Source organism: Anguilla anguilla, chromosome 6 (assembly GCF_013347855.1).
Source record: "Anguilla anguilla isolate fAngAng1 chromosome 6, fAngAng1.pri, whole genome shotgun sequence".
Taxonomy (NCBI): Eukaryota; Metazoa; Chordata; class Actinopteri; order Anguilliformes; family Anguillidae; genus Anguilla; species Anguilla anguilla.
Window position 1 is genome coordinate 39266043 of NC_049206.1, and position 22415 is coordinate 39288457.

At 42.4% G+C, this 22415-nt stretch overlaps 1 protein-coding gene and 1 long non-coding RNA gene across 20 annotated transcripts in view; one reads left to right on the forward strand and one right to left on the reverse strand.

Annotated features, from left to right (window-relative positions):
- The window catches only part of LOC118229641 (neurexin-3a-like), a 325684-nt gene that overhangs the window by 62894 nt on the left and 240375 nt on the right, over window positions 1-22415 (forward strand). For 12 of the 19 annotated variants that reach the window (XR_004765703.1, XR_004765704.1, XM_035421791.1 and 9 more), the window contains 4 exons: window positions 6057-6358; window positions 7822-7866; window positions 9079-9240; window positions 21405-21843. Coding sequence is in view for 17 of the 19 variants with exons in the window: in XM_035421791.1 (XP_035277682.1) it covers window positions 6057-6358; window positions 7822-7866; window positions 9079-9240; window positions 21405-21843 (948 nt within the window). In the remaining 2 variants the exon portion in view is untranslated. The remainder of the gene's footprint in view (window positions 1-6056; window positions 6359-7821; window positions 7867-9078; window positions 9241-21404; window positions 21844-22415) is intronic. The other 7 variants (XM_035421794.1, XM_035421789.1, XM_035421790.1 and 4 more) reach the window with 2 other exon arrangements.
- On the reverse strand, window positions 1410-15501 carry LOC118229643. Its single transcript, XR_004765705.1, has 3 exons — window positions 15291-15501; window positions 12425-12626; window positions 1410-2730 (listed from the first exon to the last, which is right to left on the reverse strand). It is a non-coding gene; the product is annotated as an uncharacterized LOC118229643 (long non-coding RNA).

A 22415-nucleotide genomic window follows, 5' to 3' on the forward strand; every position in this document is an offset into this window, starting at 1 on the left:
TGGAGATTCTTAAGTCATTCAGTAGTTACTTTCTTCTTCTGGACATTTCATACTGTTGACTTTAGAATACAAAACCATTATGCAATAGCTCTAATTGATGTTTTCTTTTCTTTTACTCTTGCACACTCCGCCACTCATCACTATGTTTAGCTTATAAAGTAGGTGCGTTCTAACTGCAAGGTTCCAAACAATTGATTTTGACACACCCAATGTTTTTGCTCTGTCTAATGAATTTATTCTAATTTCTCAGCCTCATGATGGCCTACTTTTCTGGCATTGACACTTCTTCAGTCCTCATGTTCAGAGATAACAACAGATAGCAACAGACTCCAAATGCAAATGACATGTCTACAATAAACTGTCAATTTGTTAGCTTTCTCATTCATGAACTATTGATGCATGACATGATCCAAAAAAAAAAAAAAAACTTTGGGAATCTGTTATTGGCATTTGCCAACATAAGGACCAGAGTTGTGCTAATGGAAGTCATGTAAGCCATTATGAGGCTTAGAAATATGGGGGGGAAAACTGTCAGAGGCCAAACCTTAAATCAACTGTTTAGAACATTGTTAAGAAGAAAGAGAGCACTGGTGAGCTCAGTAATCACAAAGGGCCTGGTAGGCCAAGGAAGACCTCCATACTCCGCTCTTGCACGATGCTCTTGCCATCACTCTGAAGTGAATCTTTGTCTCATCTGTCCACAAGACCTTTTTTCCGGAATGCTGCAGGCTCTTTTACATACTTCTTAACAAATTTTAACCTGGCCATCTTGCTTTTGTGGCTTATGCATTTTGCAGTGTAGCCTCTGTAGTTCTGTTTGTTAAGTATTCTGAAGACAGTAGTCACGGATACATCCACACCTGCCTCCTGAGGTGTAATCTGTATGACAGGTGTTTCTTTATTATGGTGAGAATTCTTCAGTCATAAACTGTAGAGGTCTTCCTTAGCCTATCTGGCCCTTTGCAATTATTGAGCTGACCAGTGCTCTATTTCTTCTTAATGATGTTCCAGACAGTTTATTTTGCTAAGCTTAAAGTTTGGCCTATGTCTCTTTTTTATTGTTTTTTATTTTTCAAAACAAGAAATATTGTGCATAATACCATTCAGTATATGGTACAATCAGCACAGAGAAAAAAAGACCCACAAATCCCCACCCGATGGACCTTCAGGACTCTGTTCATCATCGAAAAGAATTTCAGTCCAATAAACCCTTCAGTTTATCAGCAATACTTTTGCTACACAAACTGACATTTCTTTCGTTTTCTCCATGTAGCCTGGCTGTTGAGAGCTCATATACATCACATCTAGGAAACTAAGAATCCATCGGCGAATGGAGAGTAAGTGCGGGGGCTGCCAGTGCAAAGTAATCATTATTTAGCTGCCGTGAGGCCCCCAAGCAAAACTCGAGTTTGACTTATTGATAGGTTCATGTTTTTAAAATCGTTTAAAAGTAGTACTACTGGAGAGAGCAATATTGTTATTAAAATAACTATAGAGACAAAGACACTTTATGCTGGTTTTTCTTTTAATTTGCCATCTGTATATACGTACACACACAAGTATACCGTCTTCTCTGTTTCCTGGTTAATGAGTCATGGCACAAGCACATGGTACTTTCCCTTGCTAATACTGAATGACTGGCTGATTCACTGACAGTCTGAGTGATTCACATTCATTTTGAGTGATTGGGGGGGGAGGTAAAAAGGGAAAAGAGACATAGGAAATGAGGACAGGAAGACTAAACAGTTGTATAAATGACTGAATCCCAAGCAGAATGAGAACTGCAGCAGGCCTCTCCATTTCATTGTCCACACACCATTCATGTCAAATGAGGACGGAGGAGAGGCACAGTACCCCCTGCAGACAAGAGCACTATTACATTTTTACTTCCACTGGACATGACTGGCAGTTTGTAGGCCAGGTGCCAGCCATGTTTGGATGGAGGAACACTGGCCCCAGATAACAAAGCTCCCAGCCCTCGATTGTCTCCGCTCAAGGCAGATGGGCTAATTGAAAATGTAATCTCTGAAAATTGGAGACTTAGCCTAATAGCAGATGGAACATAAATTGGGTATTTATTAGGACTCTTGCTGCAGATGTCAATAGTATATTTTTTGGCAAGCTGTGAATGGCAAATGGAGACTCATGAGACCGTTTTGACAGTAGCTTATCAGATAAAGCCCTCTTTTCTTAAATTGAAATTCCATCTTAGTTGTGAGTCCAAAATCCAGCTGCGCTCGCTGAATTTAATTTACAAATTCAATTGCTCAGTTCTGCTTCTGTTTTGCCAGTGATAAAAGCACAGATCCATTCTCAGCTATTAAGGTGCGTGGTACGAGTAACAATGATTCCATTCCATTACATTACAATCATTTAACAGACGCTCTTATCCAGAGTGAACTGGAGAAGATCTGTGTAATTCTCAGGCATACAAAAATGCGGTATCACCAAGACACAGAGGCCCACTAATAATTGATAAGTGCACTGTTCATCTAACAAACAACAATTTGTCTCCAAAGAAAGTACCACTAGACAGATAGCCTATCTTTACACAACTATATAATCATTCAAATGGAAATCCAAAGACAGAGAAAAGAAGAGTTATCTAAAGCGGGGTCATGGTGCAATCTGAGTCTTCAGTCTGTGTCAGAAGATGGGCATGGATTTTGTTGTCCAGACTACAGTAGGAACCTCATTCCACTGGGGGTGTGTGCAGAACAGACAGGAGACCTGGAAGTACAGACACATGGGAGGCTATCAGACGCACAGGGGGTTTATATAAGGACTGATAATCTATTGAACATAGCTGCCCAATTTATTTATTTTATTTTTTATTTAACCTTTATTTACCCAGGGTAGGTTCACTGAGCATGGATGCTCTTTTGCAGGAACTCCCTGCTTCACACTCATACACATTCATACCTGGGAGCTGCCCAGTACAACCACAATCCTCTATTGTTGGCCACTGAGCAGCTCCACTGGAGGGAGAGAAAATGTTTTAGCCAATTAAATCAGGGGATGATTATGTGGCAAATTTTTGTGAGAGCCAGATCTGGGATTTTAGCCAGGACACTGGGGAACCCCCTACTCTTTGCAAATAGTGTCATGGGATCTATAATGACCACAGTGAGTCAGGACGTTTAACATCCCATCCGAAAGACGGCATCTCCTACAGCACAGTGTCCCCGTCACTGCACTGGGCATTGGGGTTTATTTGACCAGAGGGAAGATTGCCCCCTGCTGGCCCACCAACACCGCTTCCAGCAGCAACTCAGTATTCCCTGGTGGTCTCCCATCCAAGTACTAACCAAGCCCACACCTGCTTAGCTTCAGCCAGTAGGCAGGAGCAGAGTGCGTGGTGGTATGGCTGCTGGCCAATAGGCTTGTACCAAATATGATGTGAGCTGATATAGGTAGCCAGTGGAGAGAGATGAAAAGGGGACTGACATGGGGCAGTTATAGATCAGATGAGCTGTAGCATTATGGATGAGCTTCAGGAGTCCGAGGTGGTTGGCCTGCAAAGAATGATTTGCAGTAGTCCAGGCAGGGGATGATCAGTGCCTGGACTAAAAGATAGGTTGAGTAAGTAGTGAGGAAGGTGCAGATTCTCTGAATGTTGTGCTGGAAGAACCTGCACACCCAAAAAAACTGCCATGATGTCCTCAGAGAGAGACAGGTTGACTTTGAACAGCACTCCAAAATGTATGGCAGATGAAGAGGTTGACACTGTAGTGTCCTCTTAGGTGAAGAATATCTCCAGCAAGGGGCAGGACTTAGCTTGTAAGTAGAGAATCTACGTTTTAGCCAAATTGAGCTTAAGTTAATGATTTGACATCTGACTTGTCATGTCCTGAGCGCAAGTTGAGATGCCTGTCAAAACCAATGTTTTGGAGGATGGGAAGGAGAGAAAGAGTTCATCAGGATTGGAATGAAAAGACATTGTGAAATCTTAACAGTTAAAAGAACAAAAATAAACCCCTAATCTTCCATTATGTCCTGTCCTCATTCGGAGTTACCGAGGGTCGTGTCACGTGATTGGCTGATGTCTGCTAATTAAGCTAGGGAGTCTCCACTAAAATAATTACAAATATATAATTATTAATTAATTGATGAATAAATTGATTAATATCTTAAGAACATTCTTAAGGTCTTTCAAGTGATGTAGCAAGTTAACATACTTGGTGCTCAGCGTACATCAATATTATTTTTGGCTCAGGGAATAACACTACATAGATAATTTCAAGATAATTACTTAATGTAATACTTCAGTGTTAAACACCATATTACACCGTTGCTGATGAAGAAGTGATGAAGGATGAGTGGCTTACCTGAATATTGTGTCTTGCACTTGGTGATTAGCCAAATGCTAAACAGCTAGCTGGTCAGCTCCATTTAAACTACTGGCTGTTTATGTGCTGCAATACTCTGTGCTGTCATTAAAAATATATATATTTGTGGGTCATAATGGATTAGATTTATCTAGTGACTTTCAACTGCAGTGTAGGTCTGTAACTGTGAGACCTCATTGTGGTGTAAAATAAGTCATCTGGTAATATGTGCAAATATTATATGTGTTGCTGATCTATCCTACTGTGGTGTAATTGATGTGCTGTTAATATTTTCTATCATAACTGACTTAGAAATGCTGTTCCACAAACTCATCACAGTATGAAAAAGTCCGTACGGGCTGGAAATCCTGGTCTGTTGTGATTATTCAACACTCACACAGGGGAAAAAGGCATCGGCGGGTGGCCGTTGGACTCTAATCCTCTCTTGTCAGTTGCAGTTAGACTCTCATTGAGAAACAGGGACGCGTTACACATCGAGTCACATCCAGCCGCACATAGACGGCGGTCCTACAGCACACCGCCCAGGCAGCACGCCCCCTTTCCTCTCCTCTTGGGCACCACGCTCCCATGTCGATTACATTACGGGTGACCCTAAGACTTCAGGCTTTATGCCGTATGGATGCGGGAATTACCAAACATGCCCGTGAGCGCAGCGCAGGCTCATCTCAGGTGGCCAGCGTAGTGTGATAGCCCAGGAGCTGGGACTCCAGAAGGCTACAGGTTTTGTTCCCAGTCCCAGGCTTGGCTACACTGCCGTTGTGCCCTCAATCAAGTTGCTCTACCAGATCTGCAACTGTGAATATCCGGCTGTGTAACTGAATCATATGTACTGTCAAAAGTATAAGCTGTGCCAGTCACCATGGAGACGGCTCTTTGGTACCCATAACGAGGCCTTGTGTACATCGCCATAAATTACTTTTCTATTGCTGGCTTGCACTGTTCTGCGCAAGGAAATAAAACTGGGGGTCAGTGCTGAACATTCGAGTGGTTTGGTTCAAGCCAGCACAGCAGAAATAGATTGATCAGACTGGCATCACATCATGTTTCTGGTAGTTAGAGGAGGGAAAACACTCAATTTTTGGCCATAGTAAACTGACATACGGACGATCCTATGCGTATGTTTGCTGCACTACTATAATGCCGATTATGAACATGGTTAAACAATTTCTGTCTTTTGAGGCCAGCTTTCAGTTTGGAGAATTGCTATTTCTGGTAATTAGTTCCCCTCAGTTTTAAAGTGTTGGACCATGGAGATCTGGAGTATACTGTTAAATATTTCATGACGTGTGAGAATATTTTTAAAACATGTGAAGCGTGAGAGTGTGTGCCTTTCCGACACATACTGGCATCCAAGAAGGTTGTGAATAATTGAAAGTGGCCAACAGTAATACAGTATAAAATTCCATTTCTGTTCAGTGTATGATAATATTGTTATGCTGCTTGTGATGAGTGATTCCTGTCCATGTTTTGAAGAACTGAAGTTTGGAATGAAAAAATGTTGTTAAACGTTATGTTGAAACCTATGACGTATACTTATAAGTAAACATGTTTGTATCTAAGGGGGCTGATGCCCTAATGTAATCATGAAAGCATGAATACAAGTGGTTCTATCATCATGTGGCTAATCATCATAATTATGATGGTCATCATATGATGTCTACTGACTTGTGCTTCAAATTTCTTTCAAAAAAAAAAAAAAAAACCCAGTGAGAGAGGAGAACGTGGCCACCTTCCGAGGCTCGGAGTACTTCTGTTACGACCTGTCCCAGAACCCCATCCAGAGCAGCAGCGACGAGATCACGCTCTCTTTCAAGACCTGGCAGCGCAACGGGCTCATCCTGCACACGGGCAAGTCGGCCGACTACGTCAACCTGGCCCTGAAGGACGGGGCCGTGTCGCTGGTCATCAACCTGGGCTCGGGGGCCTTCGAGGCCATCGTCGAGCCCGTCAACGGCAAGTTCAACGACAACGCCTGGCACGACGTCAAGGTCACGCGAAACCTGAGACAGGTACCAGCGGGCGGCCCCGGGGCTGGTGGGCGGAGCCAGGGGGCGGGCCTTGGGTGGGTGAAGGGCATCAGTCAGGGCAACTAGGAGGTTCTAGTGAGAAAACAGTATTTATTAAAACATGACAAGTAAAAATGATGGGTGCACTGTTCCTGTAGTACGTAAGTTAACTACAATTCAAAATAGTATAATTAAGTTACTTCTCTACCGTCTGTAAGTATAGTTACTGTCGTTAAAATTAATCTTGGCTTCAGCAGATAAGTATTTAATTTGACTCGTTCCTCTCAATCACTGCACTTTTCTGCTTCTTCTATTGGATAACACTGATTTCTGATTCTCTGGAATTTCCCCTTTTGATCTGTGTCTGTTTCATCTGTCAACTTGAGTTCCCTGAAGCAGACACAGCAGTCAGAGGCCCTTCCAAACAAGAAAGCCCTGGGACAGTTTACCCTCTGATGTTTGTTTCTGAGAACAGAGACGATAATGCCACGTGCTATAGCTAACATTCCCATTTGTTCCATCATATATCATGTTTTAAATTAACATCCGCAGCCAATTCTTGGCATTACATTTGCTCTAAAAGCATGGCCACTGAATTATTGGTGTATGACATATTATAATGGCATTCCTGTTGATTACGGAGCATATTACATGTGCTGTTGTCACATGCTCATTTAATTTCAGACTGGCTTCAGCACTTTTCTACTGTGGTGGATACTGCAACAGCCTCAAGATCCCGATTTAGTATTCCAGTTGCAGCAAGAATAAAATGCTCCAAATGAGATTCCTTCAGACATATAGGATCTTAAATACGCCATGTTTATTATCCAGTATGTGCAGAGGAAGAAGCGAAGCTGTTACTCTACATGCCTTTAGGCTTTCGCGCAAAGGGAAATTGGAGCTTTCTTAAGCGCAATACGCAGTGCAGCAGGTATTCCTGTAGCCCCAACCGTTCAAGAATCACGCAGCTGGTAGATTACAGTAGCAGGTGAATAGGCATTTCCTGGATGATCCATAGAGTCACTGGCAGGAGAAACAGCTTTGTTGGATTCAAAAAAATGGTTTGTACTTTGGAGTTGGTGGACAAGTAAGTGCTCGTTTTCTGCTACTAATTTGCAAGGTCAGGGCTTGTTCCACAGCATTTGAAACTCTATGGACGTTGGGTTGGAGCTAACTACCTGCGAACCTAGCCTTGAATCTTCTAGCACCTTCTTTTCTCTTCCTCTTCTATTTTCTCTCTACTTTGGAAGACACGCTTTGTAAGACTAACACAAACCATTCATGGAATGAGTCATTCTTTAAAAACAAAACAAAAAACAACAACTAACCGTTACCTAACCGACTAATGTACTAACACCCTAACTCTTCATCATTGTTTTTTTATTTTTTGTTTTATTTCATTCTTTTATTAACAACCGTTCTGTTCACTATTCTTTAATTTCCTTTCTTCCCCCTTTTCCGCAAAGCAATCAGGCATTGGACACGCTATGGTAAACAAACTACATTGTATGGTAGATATCATTTTTATTGTCTTTTTTTGGGTTTGCCGTGTGTCCCCTTCCTACTCCCTTCCTTTTTCTTTGGGTTTCCTTGTCGACACATTCGATCAGAAATTGAGGAAACGGGGTTGGTATATTTCTGCCCTCTTCACTTCTTTCCCCTTCTTCCCACCCCCTCCCGCCTCTCACCATCCTGTTTTTCCCCATAGCTTTTGTTCTGTTTTTTTTTCTGTTCAGTTTTCACCCACCTTCCAAAAAAGGCACACCAATCAGACCTTTGACGGGCTTTTGTGTACGGACAAAGCCTCCATATTTTTTAATGAACCTGTTGTTATCTATTTTTTGCTCACGACCGTCGGGGCGAAACTGGCAGAAGCTTTCCACCGCTGAAACGACGACCACGACCAAAAATAGCCAATCCTGGAAAACGGGAGCCCTGGCAGTTCTTCCCTGAACACTGCATGGCATGCCTGAATAACACTGCTGTATCTCCCTAGCATACCTCCGCTACATCCCGCTAACCAAACTCCACTAACACTGAGCTCACTCACTCGCAGTCCGCCCTCATTCGTCCTTATGGCATGCTAGTGAAATCTCCACTATCTGCCATCTTGTGTCCCGTTTTAACCTTTGCACGCTCATTTAATTCATGCAGACTTCCCCCGCCCAAGCTTTGTGATTAAATCCATTCATCTCCCTCCATGATTATCTCCTTTTTTATTTTTGGAAAGAAAGAGGATCAAATCAAAACCCTGATAGATCTTGGCTTGCACATTTTTTGTGTATATGTATCATTGGGCATGCTCGTCAACATTTGAAATTCATAAATTATCCAGAAAACGTGAAGCAAGAACAAACAATTTTGTCCTTGGTTTTTTTTACCATTTACTAACACTCAAGCCGAAAAATTTCCAAAAAACAAAAAAGTCATTCTCGTACTACCCCCGTCCCCCTCCTCCTCATCGAAGGTAAAGAAAATATTCTGCTCAGGTATTTTCTTTATCTGTCCTTCCAGCCTGAAAAATAAACATGAAAAAATCAAAACGTTGTCTTATCCAAAACAACAACAACAGCAAAAAATAAAAATAAAAGATAAAACCTTCTGAGGCTCAGAGACTGGCCCTTATGCTATGAGTGACTGAACGAGATGGAGGAAAAGGAGGAGCACGGTTGCTGTGGGAAGGTCACCAGCTGCCCTTCTGTCCCACCACTCCCTCTTCGCAGGTGACGATATCGGTAGACGGCATTTTAACCACGACGGGCTACACCCAAGAAGACTACACCATGCTGGGCTCGGATGACTTCTTCTACGTGGGAGGAAGTCCAAGCACAGCAGACTTACCCGGCTCTCCTGTCAGCAACAACTTCATGGGCTGCCTGAAAGAGGTAAGCAGGTTATTCCCCTCCCAGACACATGTACTGACCCCGAGGGGTGGAGCTAAGGGGGTATAACAGGGAAGTCTTTCCTGGGTATGGTGAGTCCAGAGGACCACTCAAGCTTTCTCATATTTTTCTTCCTGCGGAAATAATTTATAGATCCATCCCTTCTGACGCTCCCCCACAGCCATCTATAGATTCTTTAAGTGCAGGTGTCCTGTACATTGGATTAATTGGTGAAACAAAGTGTGTCTCAGCCAGGATACATTCCTTTATTGTCATTGCACAGTGTACAATGAAATTGAGTAGCAATCCTGACTGTGCATTCACACATAACAAACAGCAATTAAAAATAGAACAGAGTTCAAGCTAAACTAATTAAGAGTGCTAAATATATAAAAATAAAATATAAAATGTATATATTTGCAGTAACCTATAAAACAATAAGATATAAAACAATACCATAAAATAAGATTAGCAGCTGAGATATTACACTTCAGGATATTGCACATTTTCTGAACTACAGTGACCCTATGTACAGGAGATTTCAGCATCCCCTCCTCTCTCTTCCTCTACGGGTGCAAACTGTGAGAACCACACCTCCTAACAGACATGCAATTTGTTTCGAAATTTGTCGCATTTACAGTAATTTCATTTTCAATTGCTGTAAATTGGTTTATTAACGCGGCTGTTGCCTGAGAAGATATCAAGATGATTCAGTGAGAAGCAACCTTGCATCTGACTTCCAGATTTACATGAAGAAACACTTCCAGGGACAACTGGGAAAACAGCGCAAATGCAATATGCTGTGTTTACACATTTCCATGTCCCCGAAGTCCTAAATCTAAAGGCTATATCTAAACATGCAGATAAAACAAACACCCATTCACTTGTAGTGCCACACACAGAAAGACATTAAGTGTAGCAGTGGACATGTGGAGCAGTGGTTTAGCGAGATACTATGTGAAAAGTTAAATTCATTAACTGACCAGTTCATTAATTCTTGGGTATGTACAATTTGAATAGACATTACCTGCTCTGCGAATAAATAGAAATAAATTCAAAGGTATAAACATGCATCATTTTGGTTAGTATGCAGAATCGAATGGGGTTGGCGCCTGCTACGGTCGGGGGCGTGAAACTCTGACCGCAAACTCGTTCCGAAACGTGTCCGGGCTTTTTTAGAGCCTCTGTGGTGAGAAGCCATTTGAGGCAACAGAGCAAATTAAGTGGCCTAAACAACACGCAGGGGGCATGCGGCAGTAAAACTGCACCTTAAAAACACCATGACGCCGGGTGTATTTCCTTAGCAGCAGGGCGTCTTAATAACCTCGCTGCTATCGCTAATTGCCTCAGATGCATTTAATAAGTAAATACCTTTAGGCCTGGCAAATAATGATCTGCAAGCAGCCAAGAGATCTTTATTTTAGAGGGAATTAAGACAATTAAATCTTTGCGAGGCCTTTGCTGGGAAATATCAGGGGCTAATTATTCTTATTGCATACAAGGTGATTACACGTCCCGCCCTAATAGGGGTAGCGTTGCTCTCGCAGCGGGGCGCTCTGTCTGATAATAGCTTGGGAGCACGCAGTCTCTGACCTCACATTAAGAGCAGATGTTACCTAGCATTGATCCCTCGTTAGGATCCGCAGAAGAACGACCTCTGAGAAACACTTTGTCGCCAATTAGACGAGCGCGCGGGGGCTACCGCGCCTGAGACGAGTCATCCGCGCCACAGTTTGCCTGTCATTCCCAGGTCCCCCCGGGGCTTAGTATGAGATCGTCATACACACCACTCTAGCACAGTAAGAGTGCATCCCTGTTAATGTGCCGGAGAACCGAAGCAACATCTGCTAACGTCTAAAAATGGGAAAGCGTGCCCGGTCGCGCTTGCTAGTGCGCTGCATATTTCTTCTTTTTTTTTTTTACTCATGTATTTTTTGCAGCCTGTGGAACTGGGCACCCTGTGACAGTGTTTAAAACTTGCCAACCCTCCTGATTTTCCAGGAAACTGAATATCATTGCCCTCTCCTGGTGTCCTCCCGAGTTCCCACAATTCCCAAAATTCTCCCGGATTTTTCCCGTTTTGAAGATTTTTTTTTTTCTCTTTGAAAAACTCACCTTTGAAAATCATTAGGCATGTGTCATTTCAACTACCTTAACCCAAGCCCCACCTATTTTTTTTTAGGAAAACAGATCATCGCTGATTATGGTCTTCAAGCACGTCGCATTTTACACAATAGCCTCCCTTAAAGGTTCGGTAAAATCAATGTGTGCAGCGAGTGCTTCTCGCCCGGATTCTTTTTATCCCTGAGTAGCAATGAGCGGTCCTCAGACAAAATCACATCACAGATAAGGAGTCGGTCTCTGCAGTATATATGTCCATCTCATCATTATTTTACTGTGAGATGACGTTTGTTGGCTTAGTTATTATTATTTCATTTGGGAAGCGTGATTCTCAGTGCACATTAGGCGAAGGAATTTACTGTTTTTGGAATTAGCTGTTTGATTTAGCTTGGGATTCATGAAATAGTAAACGAGCAAGTGTCAGAAATGTGTCTGGTTAGCTAATTTTAAATTATTATTTATTAAAACTGAACAACTAAGTTCATAGGAACTCAATCTCTCCCCTAAAATCAACTTGAAAAAATGTGTAGCTAAATGAACTGTAGATTAACTTATCAATTATTTTTTAAATGTCAATTAAAGAGGGTCTAACATGAAAACAGTAGCGTTGGCCAGCGTCTGGCATTTCCATAACCTGATTTATGTTGTATCATGGAGTAGCTTCAATGTAACAACTTTTGAAAAGTAGCTTTAGCTTACATTACTTTTCTCTTATTGATAGCTGTGCTACAGTTCAACTACTTCCAGTGTTGAGTAATTGGTAGCTTACTTAACTACATTTTTTGAGGAGCTTCGCCAGCACTGATTTTCAACGGTATCTTATCATGGATCGTAAAACTTAAGCACTCTTAAATTGGATTTTTGTGGAAAATTGCTTTTATAATTGAAAAAAGTAGGCCTATTTAACATAAAATTGCTGGTGCAGTGTGCTTATTATTTTGTTATTTTTCTGGGGTACAACACTCAGAGCCCCAGCCTTCATTCGAAAAATCTCCCTGTTTCTCACGTCCAAAGGTTGGCAAGTGTGCAGTGTCTCCTGAAGGGTGAGTTGTCTGGGGCGACCTACTTTTGCTGCCGAACGGAGGCGTTGAGAATCGATGTGTGGCTCGGGGATTGGCTGCAATCTCCTTCCAGAACGCCACGGCGAAGCTTTTGGGCCAGGGTATTTCCCGCGAGCTCGCTAGAGTTAGCCATCGCTCCTCCTCCCGTAATGTGCAGCCTGCAGGAGTGGCACCAGCTTCAACAGCTGGCTCTGTTGGCCACATCTCCTTTCGATGAGAAACACAAACACCAAGCAAAGTTGAGACAGCCCAGCAATACAATTTCTGTCATAAACCTGCCTTGAACCAAGTTTTTTTTTTAAATGTTTTTTAATTTAATTTTATGTGCTATTAATTATATGTGTACTGGCATTTTCTGATAACAATTGAGGTGTTATTTACCAGGCAGTAATGATCAGGAGCCGAATCTAACTCCAATCAGCCCCCCGGTCTGAGAATTTAGCCCTAACTGATCTGACTGCTGATAATAATGGTGTCCCACCTGTCCACAACTTCATGTTATTTGTTATTGTACTGGAGTCAAACAGTCCAAAGTATGATTCATTTTGTGTGTGTGTGCACATGTGTGTGTGTATATGTGTGTGTGTGTGTGTCTGTCTGTGTGTTTGTGTGTGTGTGTGTGTATGCGTGTGGTGTGTGTGTGTTGTGTGTGCGTGTGTCTGCAAGTGCTGTAGGCACCACATTTATGTCAACCTGGCCAGTCAATAGCCTTGACCAACCTAGATACATGAATACAGACAGATGCATGCACACAGGCAGGCTGAAACATACACACTGCTGGTGAGTGGGAGACAACAGACTGACATCACTCTTCCCAGGGCATGACTCACCCTCCCCCAATGAACACAAAGACCCATAATCCTCCTCTGCCCTATTTCTCGCACCATTTCTTTTTCTTCCATTTCACTACTGATTCTCTACATTTCACTTCATTTCTGAGCCACCATCCTTGCTAGAAGCATTTCTGGTGGTGTTTTTTATTCTCTTATTTTTTTTCATATCATCATTATCATATTCTGTTATTCTCAGCAGATTATATTACATAACTTATTTTTAATGCATATTATGCAGTACATTATGACCACATTATATTTACATCGTGGCATATAACAAAAGCAATCCAGGTCAGGTGCTTTGCTCAGGGGCAGAACAGCAGTGCCCCAAACAAGGTTTGAACCCGCAGCACTTTGGAGACAAGCCAAGTTCCCCAACCAACAGACTTTTCTGAACCTGCCGTAACCATCTTTTGAGTGAAAATGACAACTGTGAATTATGCGATTCATTGTTTTGTCTCACTCCCTGGACGCTCAACGATTGTTTTAGACTACACACTTTTCCCCGTCACACAGGCCTGCTTTCCACTAGGTCTGCATCCCAAAACTGAGATGCGGAGACTGTGACTTTCAGGGAAGAGGAAACCATGAGCTTTGTGGTGGTCTGGATGATGAAGTGGTCTCTGGTGTTGACAGCAGGCTTCCAATGTTAAAGTCCTTGAAACTAGTACTCCTTTTTCCTATTTGGTCTGCCGGTGTTCTGTGCTTTTACTGCTGTGTTTCCTGTACCCGGCTAAAGCAAACGCCCTCCTCTGATACACTGTCCCACAAGGTAGTGATAGTTTTCCACTCTACAAGCCGCAGAGCCCATTAAAGGCAGAAAGTAGAGGTGTGTCTCTCACAAATGGAAGTGGTAACCTGTAGGTGTCTTGGGAGTCAGAAGGAGAGGATAATGCAGGGGTAACCTGAGCAGTCCACTCTGATGCCCATCCGTGCGCGTTGGGCCAAGTAACATTCCTGTCATAATCTTCACTTCTCCGCTTATGGGAATTTTAAGAAATTTTTTTACGGCGGGTAAAATCTCCCCCTTCAGCTCAAAATCCTGGCTCCGCCCAAAAAATCTCCTGATAGGCTGCGACCCGAGCCCCATTCACATCTGACGTCTGTGTTTCACGGCCGACTGCAGCAATCCTCTTTGCCGATAAGGCTTTAGGGGTCGCTGTACCCTTGCTTTTGGATGTTTTCCACCGGCCAGATTAGTCAGGCAGATCTTTACCAGCTTCAGCTCAGCTTTTTTTTTCTTCTTCTTTTTTTCCAAGCCAGCCCTGGTATGTGGTGGATGCTGTTATTTGTGTAATTCTCCTACAGAGATAATGGAATGTATAGCATGCAGACAGAATAATTGTTTTGTGGTGTTTAATCACTGCGATATTTTACTGCAGAAATATACTTCGTTTTTCCATCAGTGTGAAAGATTGCCTCTCCTGATTATACCCTACAAATCTCATCTGTCTCTTTCATTCAAAATCCCTGCATAATTAAAAAGTGTACTGTAAGCAGCATTGAGTGATCAGTAAATATGCTGAATATATATTATAATATAAATATTTTAATATAATTTTAAAAAATGGGTACCTCTAAATAATTGCATTTAAAATAATTACACAGTATATATGCTATTATATACGTATAAATACGAGTGCAGTATTAGACGCATTGGATTTTGGATACATAAAGTGTAGTATTTTGTATTATATAAGATAAAGATGCTTTTCAACCATCTCTAAATGTCTCCCACGGCCATCAGTTAAATAAAGAAACGCAGGCTCCTTCCTCTGTGGGCGCTATCTGTATCTCCTCCACTGAGCTGATGAAGGCCATGTGCTGCCTTGAGACAGCAGCAGGGAACCTCAGGCTAACTGAGTCGGAATACTCCTGCGCCGCGCACGCAGATCTGCTCGGTGCTAAGCAACTTTGAAGTTAAAAATGCCACCCGGGCGGTCCTGGAAAATCCACTCTGTCTATTCCGGTAGCCGAAGACATCCCCAACCCCTCGCGATGCTCCGGTCGTGCCCCAGAACGGGTCCATCACGCTCACCGAATGCGAGCTCCGTGTTCGTATCCAGGTGATGAGCCAGACAGCTTGAACCGCACAGGTTACGGCATTGTGGTTTAGCGTTCCTCTCGCTGTTTGGTGGATTTCTTTGGCAGGGGAAGGGCGGGGGGAACAGAATAGGGGGCTCTCACTGGCAGATGGCTCAGCCCATCCGGCTCCTTCCAGCTGAAGGATTTGGAAGAGCCCCTCAGGAAAGGCCGGGCCTGGCACCAGCCCATGGCCAGAGGCCAGGTTCACCAGAGAAACAGCTGTATCTGCTGGTAGCACGCTGCTGCGCGCTGGGAATTTTAACCAGTTAGTCTGAATGAAGAAGCACAGAAGTGCCCATCGTGGTGAGATGTGTTTATAGCAAAATAAAAGTAAAACATTTTCAGTAAAAAATTATGAAAGGAGGGCAAATTCTCCCCTTCTCCGTGACCCTGGCCTGCTTTCTCTCATAGCCTCATTTTTTAAAGCCTTGGCTTGTGCCATCTGTTTGTCACCGTATTTCTCAGTAAGAAAAACTGACAGCAGTTGGTATGTCATACCAACAATGCCTCACGTTGCTTATGTGGGGTTGTAGTGGGAGTCATGGAGCTGACAGTGGCACACAAGGATATTTTACATTGCGTGTGCTACATCTAAATCTCTACTCTCGGACTGAACATAACTGTAGTCTTTCCAACTGCATGTGTGTAAGTCACTGCAAACTCAGAGGAAGCAGTCTACTCGTTTGAGGCATACAGTATCTGTGCTGCACTGTGCGAAATAGACTGACAGGGATTACCCAGAGACACATTCAAATATAGAAACCATTGTGTTCCACATAAATCCACTACATATGGTACAAAATTATTCATGAATAAAGCACAAAAAGAAATATAGATTGGAATGGTGTCATGTTCTGCCTGGGGGAAAGCATAGAAGAATTTCTCCAATTTGAAAAATATACCTCATCCCACCTTACCTAGCCTAGGTAAGTTAAAAGTGGCAAACTAAACATAGTTTAAACAAAAGTTTTAAGAGGAATGAACCAAAAATGAACCCTCACCACATCCAACTTGAATACTTAATAGAACTGGAATGCTCCTTTTGAGAGCATAACTCAAAATTTCAAGGTGAGTCATTGGTGGTAGTCTATTTAAATGAACTTTACCCTTACAAAGACTTTTTGAGCCTGTACATGCAGGTCATTGGCACTTTGTAAAATGTTCTAAGCCCCCCTAATGAAATGCTTTTTATCTTCTACTCCCCATGTGAGTATCTTGATCTTCTCACTTCTCTTTGTAGAGGCTTTCAACCAATTTTTTAAGTTGAAAATAAAGGCTATAAGTAGTGAAAAATAATTGACAAATAATCAGTATTCAGTATTTTTAAAAATAATACTACCAGTAGTTGCTTCATAATACGTTTTTTGTCTAAATATGTTTACTCGATTGTGTTAATACATAGTTAGTACAGTGTTAATAAATTATATATAGGGTCAATTACAGTGTTAACACAAAGCTGGTACAAAGAAATGTTGAAACAGAATTGATACAAGGCTGATATAGAGTTACTAATGGGTTAAAGGGTATAAAGGGATTATAACAACATTAAACAGCTGATACACTGTTAATTTATTTCCCTTTGCAACCCATTTTCTCTCAATTCATCAATTATCATCCATCCATCCATCCGTCCATCCATAAGGCAGTAATTCTTTTTTATAGTGCCATTTCTGAACCAAGCAGTAAAGCAGACCCTGAGTGCGCATGGGTTGTGCGAGTTAATGGGGTGTTTTTTTTCAAGGCAGGTCACCTTTTATTCATTTATTTAACTGAATTAATATTGTATGATGGTTTGATCATAAAATGATCCTTGTAGTCAAGAGGTTTCTAAGCCTGTGTTAAACGGGTTTAGAGACACACCGATTTTTTGTTGTTGTTGTTTTTTCATTTTAGTTTGGCAGCCAAATCTGAAATAAACAACCTGACATGTTGTGATCCAGCCTCTGCATCACAGCAGCTCAGAAATATTAAACGACCAAGTATCAATTTGTGTGAGAAACAGAAACAACAACCCACCTAACCCCTGAGCTGCCCCCCGCCTGCATTTCTTACCCCAAGCTCTTCTGAAATTGGCCAAGGGGATAGTTTGATTCAGACAATGGTAAACACATCTAGGGGCCAACATGGTGGGGAAGAGGAGTGGAAAACAATATTAGTGACTATCAATATAACCATGGTTTTAATCAGTCGTGTGGAGATTTGTAGTTAGGTGTTACATTACATTACATTACAGGCATTTAGCAGACGCTCTTATCCAGAGCGACTTACACAACTTTTACATAGCATTTTTACATTGTATCCATTTATACAGCTGGATATATATACTGAAGCAATGCAGGTTAAGTACCTTGCTCAAGGGTACAACGGCAGTGTCCTACCCGGGAATCGAACCTGCGACCTTTCGGTTACAAGCCCAGTTCCTTACCCACTGTGCTACACGTGTGGGTTCCAAGGTCATTTCAATCCCTCTTGGAGATGGCTAACATCCATCTACTGTGACAATCGCCTCCTCTGGACTGACACGTACAGTATGTAAAACTTCACCTCTGATTTAGTCCTCATCGTCATTCCAGTTAAAGGCCTCAGGTCTTTCTGCCCGTCGTATATTTGGCATCTTTAGAATTAAACACAACGCAAGCCGTGGGTGATAAGCTAAATTTACTTGAAATGGATAAGTCTGTGAAGGGATCGATATTGCATCTCTGTGAGGAGGCGGGGATGGCCTGTTTTTATAGAGTCGCAATGGCCCGTATTTTGATTACAAAAATCCACTGATTGAGCTAGCAGACAGCTTTGGAAAAGGACTATAAAGACCACCAATTACATATAAAACTTGAGGGGGTGGCCACTGGTCATTCTCAATCGCTCTTGTTTTTTGTCATTTCCATTACTGCTGTCCGGTTATCGATCCAGAGTGTGCGGTAGCATCGTCTGTTTAATTATCAGACCACCTCGCAATTACAGAAATGTTGATGGCTTCAATCAAAATGCGCTCAGAATATCGGAGGCAATCCTTTTAAAAGCAGGTGTATCTCTCCTTTTCTTGGGAATGGGTAGTTGTACTTGCGCAAGAGATTGAGGTTCTGTGGTGTACTTGAACATGGAAAGAACAGCTTCAGTACTTTTCTCAAACGTGAATGAATGATAAACCCGTCCAGCATTTGACTTTCCGGGCTTTCAGATTTGGCAGGCGCCTGGAGTGGCTCTCGGTCCCGGCATGCATTGATTTGGCTTTGACGGAATCACATTTCACCATGTGAACGGCTTACGTGACTTCAGAAAACAGTCATTCTGACTCCTATAGAACCTGAATTAGAGTCTGACACAGACAGCTTCAAGTCATTATGCTTAATAACACAAACATGATACAGGGTTGGAGTACAGTACATACGTATATATATATCGGTTCCTACATGGCTGGTAAACATTTATTTTTCTAGTCCTGGCCAGGGCCTTTCTGTGTGGAGTTTGCATGTTCTTCCCGTGTCCATGTGTCCTTTCCTCTGGCTACTTTGGTTTCCTCCCACAGTCCAAAGACATGCAGGTTAAGCCAACAGAAGAGTCAAAATTTCCTGTAGTTCTGAGTGTGTGACTGAATGGTGTGCGTGCCCTGCGATGGATTGGCTACCTGTCCAGAGTGTATTCTAGCTTCTCGCCCAATGCAAGCTAGCATAGGCTCCAGCACCCTCGCGACTCTGACCAGGAATAAGCGGGTTAGATAATTGATGGATGGAAGGATGGATGATGTTCTGTCAGAAAAGAGACCCTAAACAGGAGTTGGTTGTTTTGTTTCACTGAACAGCATTCACCTGTTCCACCAATGTTTTTGTTTATCTGTTAGTGTTAGCACTTCAACATGTTGCTAAGACTGTGATTAAGCATCTAGTATAACGTGTCCTACTTTAGAAATGTCATGACTAGATTATGCAGTATTTATTATTCTTGGCAGCCATTGTTATCCAGCATTATTTATACTTCATGACTTATGTTCTTTATGTTTAATACAGCTATGCATTTCATGGATGTATTTCAGGTCAAGGGCCTGTCAGAGCAAACAGCAGTGTTTCCACTGGTAATTGAACCTGTAGCCTTTTGATCATAAACCCAGTGGCTGTGTATCTATGAACCTGCCAATATGCCTCCCCCCAATCACACAAACTTCACTCACTCACTCACTAACTCACTCACTCACTCACTCACTCACTTACGCACTCACTCACTCACTCACTCACACACACACATGCACTCCACTCACTTTCTCTCTCTCCCCCCGTTGGCCTGAGTGTAAAAAAAGACAATCTCCTGGTCCAACACTTCTCCCGGCTTCACTGTTGATTTGCTGTCAAATCTTCAGGATTATCAGTAATCCCCGGAGCTACCAAATCTCTGTTGACAGCTGTGTTCTCAAACACAGCTGCTGTTTTCTGAATGCAGGGTACACTACGCACACACACCCTCAAAGACGTCTTTCTTCAAAAAAAAAAAGAAAAAAAAAGAAGCGAGACAGATAGAAAAGCCTTCAATTTTCCACTTCAATGAATTTCAATTTACAGTTCTGCTCCCTTTGTATTTTTTGGGGGGTATTTATCACAACAGCTGTGAAAATGTCTCAATTTATGTTTATTTTTCTTGTGCACATTGGTAAACGGTAGCTTCATGACTAGGCTTGCAGGCTTAAGGTTTTTGTCCTGCATTATTTTGGGCAAACTGCACTTGAGAATAGTAGCTGTTTTATTCATAATCTCCAACATAAACAAAACAAACAAATTAAAACATCCACTTTCACTACTTAAGGCTTTTTGCCTGATGGTTATAGAATGATTTTCTTCCAGTGCACTCTGTATTACTGAAATTGTTTATGTTTTGAAGACAGTCTTTTTATTTCTGTAGTGGCTACTGTACATCATCCGTGTGCACGGAGAGCAAAAGGACCATGAAGACAGGACGTTACAGTAGTTTGTTCCTTTTTGCCTGCGGCACTGTGGAAAAATAGTGTATCGCGGATTGTTTCATTTTTTCTCTTTCTGTGCCTCAGTTCAGAGTGGATGATCATGCTCACACTGAAATGATCACCACAGCATCCATTGTGGATTTACATTACATTACATTACAGGCATTTAGCAGACGCTCTTATCCAGAGCGACTTACACAACTTTTTAACATAGCATTTTATATTGTATCCATTTATACAGCTGGGATATATATACTGAAGCAATGCAGGTTAAGTACCTTGCTCAAGGGTACAACGGCAGTGTCCTTACCCGGGAATCAAACTGGCGACCTTTCGGTTACAAGCCCAGTTCCTTACCCACTGTGCCACACTCCGCCACTGTGCCTCCCCCTGCATTTGGGATGCAGACATGCGTGTGCACTCTTCCAAAGCAAGTTTTGTCAGCCACCACTTCTTATCACATCAGTTAGCAGGCCATGCTTGGAGTGGAATACATTTCATGTACAGCTCAGCAAATTAATTTATTTACACCCAGTCAATCAGTGGTAGTTAATGGCCTGCAATGAGACACTGTCATTGTGGCCAAATCTCACCCATCCCTGTGTGATGCAGGAGCTGATTGTGGGTTGGCCACCAGGGCTGCCTGGCACAGTTGACATGCACTGATACAGCAGCTTAACAGGATGAGACACCCAACCCAGCAGCCATTTTCTTTTTTTATTTCTCTCTATCATTAGACAAATATAGGAAACCCAGGGAAGTAATGGCCTGCATACGCAAAAAGATAATGGAGACTACTGTTGTAGGAATATTTTTGTTCACATATGTTAATCAGAAACATCAGCGTGGTCAAAAAATATAATTCTTAGTAATACAATTTAATGTTCTTTTTTACCTTTATCCCAAAATAACTTTTAGTTGTGTTTGACTTCAAGTTTAAATATATATATTTTTTTTCTTGTAGGAGCAGGGGGTAGTGGGTGGGAATCAGAATTTAGTAAAATTCTAGATGTAAAATTTGTATAAATTCCTTTAGACTCCATTTAAAAATAAATAAATAAATAAATACTTAGCAGTGCTGATTTGTTTCTCTCTCTGGCATGGTGTGGGTAATAGGTGGTGTACAAGAACAATGACATCAGGCTGGAGCTGTCTCGGCTGGCTCGGATCGTGGACCCCAAGATGAAGATCCAGGGCGACGTGGTGTTCAAGTGCGAGAATGTGGCCACCCTGGACCCCATTTCCTTTGAGACCCCAGAGGCCTACATCAGCCTGCCCAAGTGGAACACCAAGCGCATGGGCTCCATCTCCTTCGACTTCCGCACCTCCGAGCCCAACGGCCTCATCCTCTTCACCCATGGCAAGCCCCAGGAAGCCAAAGGCGCCCGCAGCCAGAGGAACGCCAAGGTGGACTTCTTCGCCGTGGAGCTCCTGGACGGCAGCCTCTACCTCCTGCTGGACATGGGCTCCGGCACCATCAAGGTTAAGGCCACGCAGACCAAGGTGAACGATGGGGCCTGGTACCACGTGGACGTCCAGAGGGACGGAAGATCAGGTGAGGGGAATTCTGTACTCTCCCCATCCCCTCCCTTCCCCTCCTTTCCAGAACACATTTCCGTTATTTCAGTTAATGGCCACAATGCCCATTTTTATCATGACTGGCATTAATGGTGTATACTGACCTAAGGCAACCCTGGTCCAAGAGTGCCAGAGACATTTCTCATTTTTACTGCATCTGAGCTGTAGGCATTTCACCATTCAAGCTGTTGATAATCAGTCAAACCTGGATGGAACAAAAAGAAATGTCTTTGGCACTTCAGGACTTTTTATACCCCTTTATACAATGATTATACAGTGACTTTCAACATATAGTGCAAACCCATGTGAAATGCACATTTGTCAAGAAGCAATTTACTCAAAGTGTAACAGGTTTTTCTTCAGAGAAGTGTACAGTGTATCACACTTAGTAATACACACAGCAGAGTGCAATGTATATATGGGTAACTTAGCTCCAAGACCCTTAGTAACACAACATGTCCCCATCATTGAAGAAACAGACACAGTGAAAAGTTCTGTTGTGAGTTGCAACAAACAAAAACTCAAAATCAAAATGCACCATTTCATATG